Consider the following 2,018-nt stretch of genomic DNA (forward strand, 5'->3'; position numbering starts at 1 on the left):
AACAACATGAGTAAAAGCAGAGCAAATAAGTAAGAGCAATCAGAGAAACAAAGGCTCAATTTTATAGCTTAATGCTAAATAACCACAGTACCACACCATAAGCACCCCAAAAGTACGAGTACAGTCTGTCTGCAGAGTATTCACCGCAGGGGAGAGAGAGAGAGAGAGAGGACGCGGCGCCGGGGGGGGGGGGGGGGGGGGGGGGGGGGTGCTGTTACATCAATTTATCTGAATCGTATACTACTAACAAAACTGAGACCGATATCAAATTTCATGCCAACTTCAAAGAAATAAACAGCTCAAACTAGCCACACAGTCATTAGGATAATTCAATTTAGCAGAAGTGAAGAAACAAAGATAGTTTTCCACGTTTAAGATACATCAGAAACAGAAAAAACAGAATTCAAACTACAAACACTAACCCCACGAAACTAAAGAAATCACCTTCCCAATTGATGCCTGCAAATTAAGACAACCCATTTATCCTTGATGATTCCATTGTCACTTGGCAGCATGAATCTGAGTCAATAGACTAACCGAAACGACCAAAATTCAAGTCATCATATAACAAACCAAATACCCCACAACTAGTACCAACCAATTTGTAGAAAGGGTCCTTAAGCGCAAAATCAATCTCGATAATATCACTATCTGTTCCCCAAAATAAATATACAAATCAAGACCGCAATGCACAGAACCTCATCTCCTCACCCCAGAAAGCCAATTACCGCAATGCTCACTATAAATCAAAACTCGAATACGGATCAAAGCTGTGAAATCGGCCAATCACCGCAATACCCACTATAAATCAAAACTCGAATACGGATCAAAGCTGTGAAATCGGCCAACCACCGCAATACCAACCAGAATCAAACTTTAGAAAGCAAATAACCAGTTGTAATCATAAGAAGTTTCATGAATGATAACTAAGAAGAATAACTCAAATCCGGGTATACGTTGCCCTTACTGGCTGAGTCCCCACGACCGAGACCAACCCACCTTCCACGGCGCTCTCCTCGTCAAGAAACAAGTCATCCGTGCTCCGAAACGCCGCGTGCAACCCGACAACCACGACCCCAACTATCAAAGCCACCAAAACATTCAAACCCACATTGGTCAACACCAAAGCTATCACGGTAACAAATCCCAGAGCGCCGAGCACGACTCTGTCGTCCAAGGATTGACCGAAGAGGACGATTGGGGTGTCCCTATTGAAGTAGAGAAAGAACCAAGCGACAAAGACGATGAGGAAGACGATCATGGAGACAGGATGCCATAGAAGACTGAGGAAAAGGATGAAGAGGACGGTCAAAGCGTAGTTGACCCGGAAGTGGTAGAAGTTCCGTCTAATACGGGACAGAGCGTCCGGATAGGAGTAAGGGAGGGAGAAGGAGGAGAAAGGGGTGAAGAGTTCAGCCCAGGGACGCCGTGGGGCTATAAGGGTTTGGGTTGTGCGAGTGGCTCGCGCGATGAAGGTCAGGGACGTCGGGGAGGAGGGTTGTGTTTGTGTGGTTGTGGTGCTGCTGCTGCCGTAACCTGCTGGTGATTTCAGAGACATTTTCTGTAGATATTTGAAACAAAAAGTTGGATTTCGTTCAGATCTCGACGATTGAAGAGGGAGAGAAACCCCGAAGGTATCAGCCAAAGGAGTGGACTGGAGTGGAGGCTCTCTCGCCGGGAACAACGACCGGGAGATTGACAAAAGCAAAGCAAAGGAGTTAGAAACTGGGCCTCTGGCCAAGGTTTTGTACCCCGTTTCCCAAAAAAAAAACAAAAAACAAAAAACAAATTAAAAACTATTTGATAGTATGTCCCATAATTTGTCCCTCATTTTCAACGATTAGGTATTTACTTTTTTTATTTTAGTTTTTACTTACTAGTAAGAAAATTATTTTTAATCTATTCATGTATTTTTTAATTTTTTAAAAATATTTAAAGTTGTTTAAAAAAGGTGAAAAAGAAAAGAAGAAAAAAAAAATTGTACAATTTCTACTAATGGGCACATCTAACAGTCAAAG

The 2,018-nt window shown here is 42.8% G+C and overlaps 1 protein-coding gene across 1 annotated transcript; it reads right to left on the minus strand.

Moving 5' to 3' along the window:
* Positions 1 to 305: 305 nt before the first annotated feature.
* LOC122317265 (PRA1 family protein E-like) lies at positions 306 to 1,737 on the minus strand. The gene has a single exon (XM_043134252.1). The coding sequence runs from the start codon at positions 1,556 to 1,558 to the stop codon at positions 941 to 943; it is 618 nt and encodes a 205-aa protein (XP_042990186.1). The 5' UTR covers positions 1,559 to 1,737; the 3' UTR covers positions 306 to 940.
* Positions 1,738 to 2,018: the final 281 nt, after the last annotated feature.

The sequence above is a fragment of the Carya illinoinensis genome, chromosome 7, assembly GCF_018687715.1.
Source record: "Carya illinoinensis cultivar Pawnee chromosome 7, C.illinoinensisPawnee_v1, whole genome shotgun sequence".
In the NCBI taxonomy this organism is placed as follows: Eukaryota; Viridiplantae; Streptophyta; class Magnoliopsida; order Fagales; family Juglandaceae; genus Carya; species Carya illinoinensis.

What these genes read in the sequence shown, in the direction of transcription:
- LOC122317265 (XM_043134252.1), bottom strand. Translation starts at nt 1,558, where the DNA reads ATGTCTCTGAAATCACCAGCAGGTTACGGCAGCAGCAGCACCACAACC.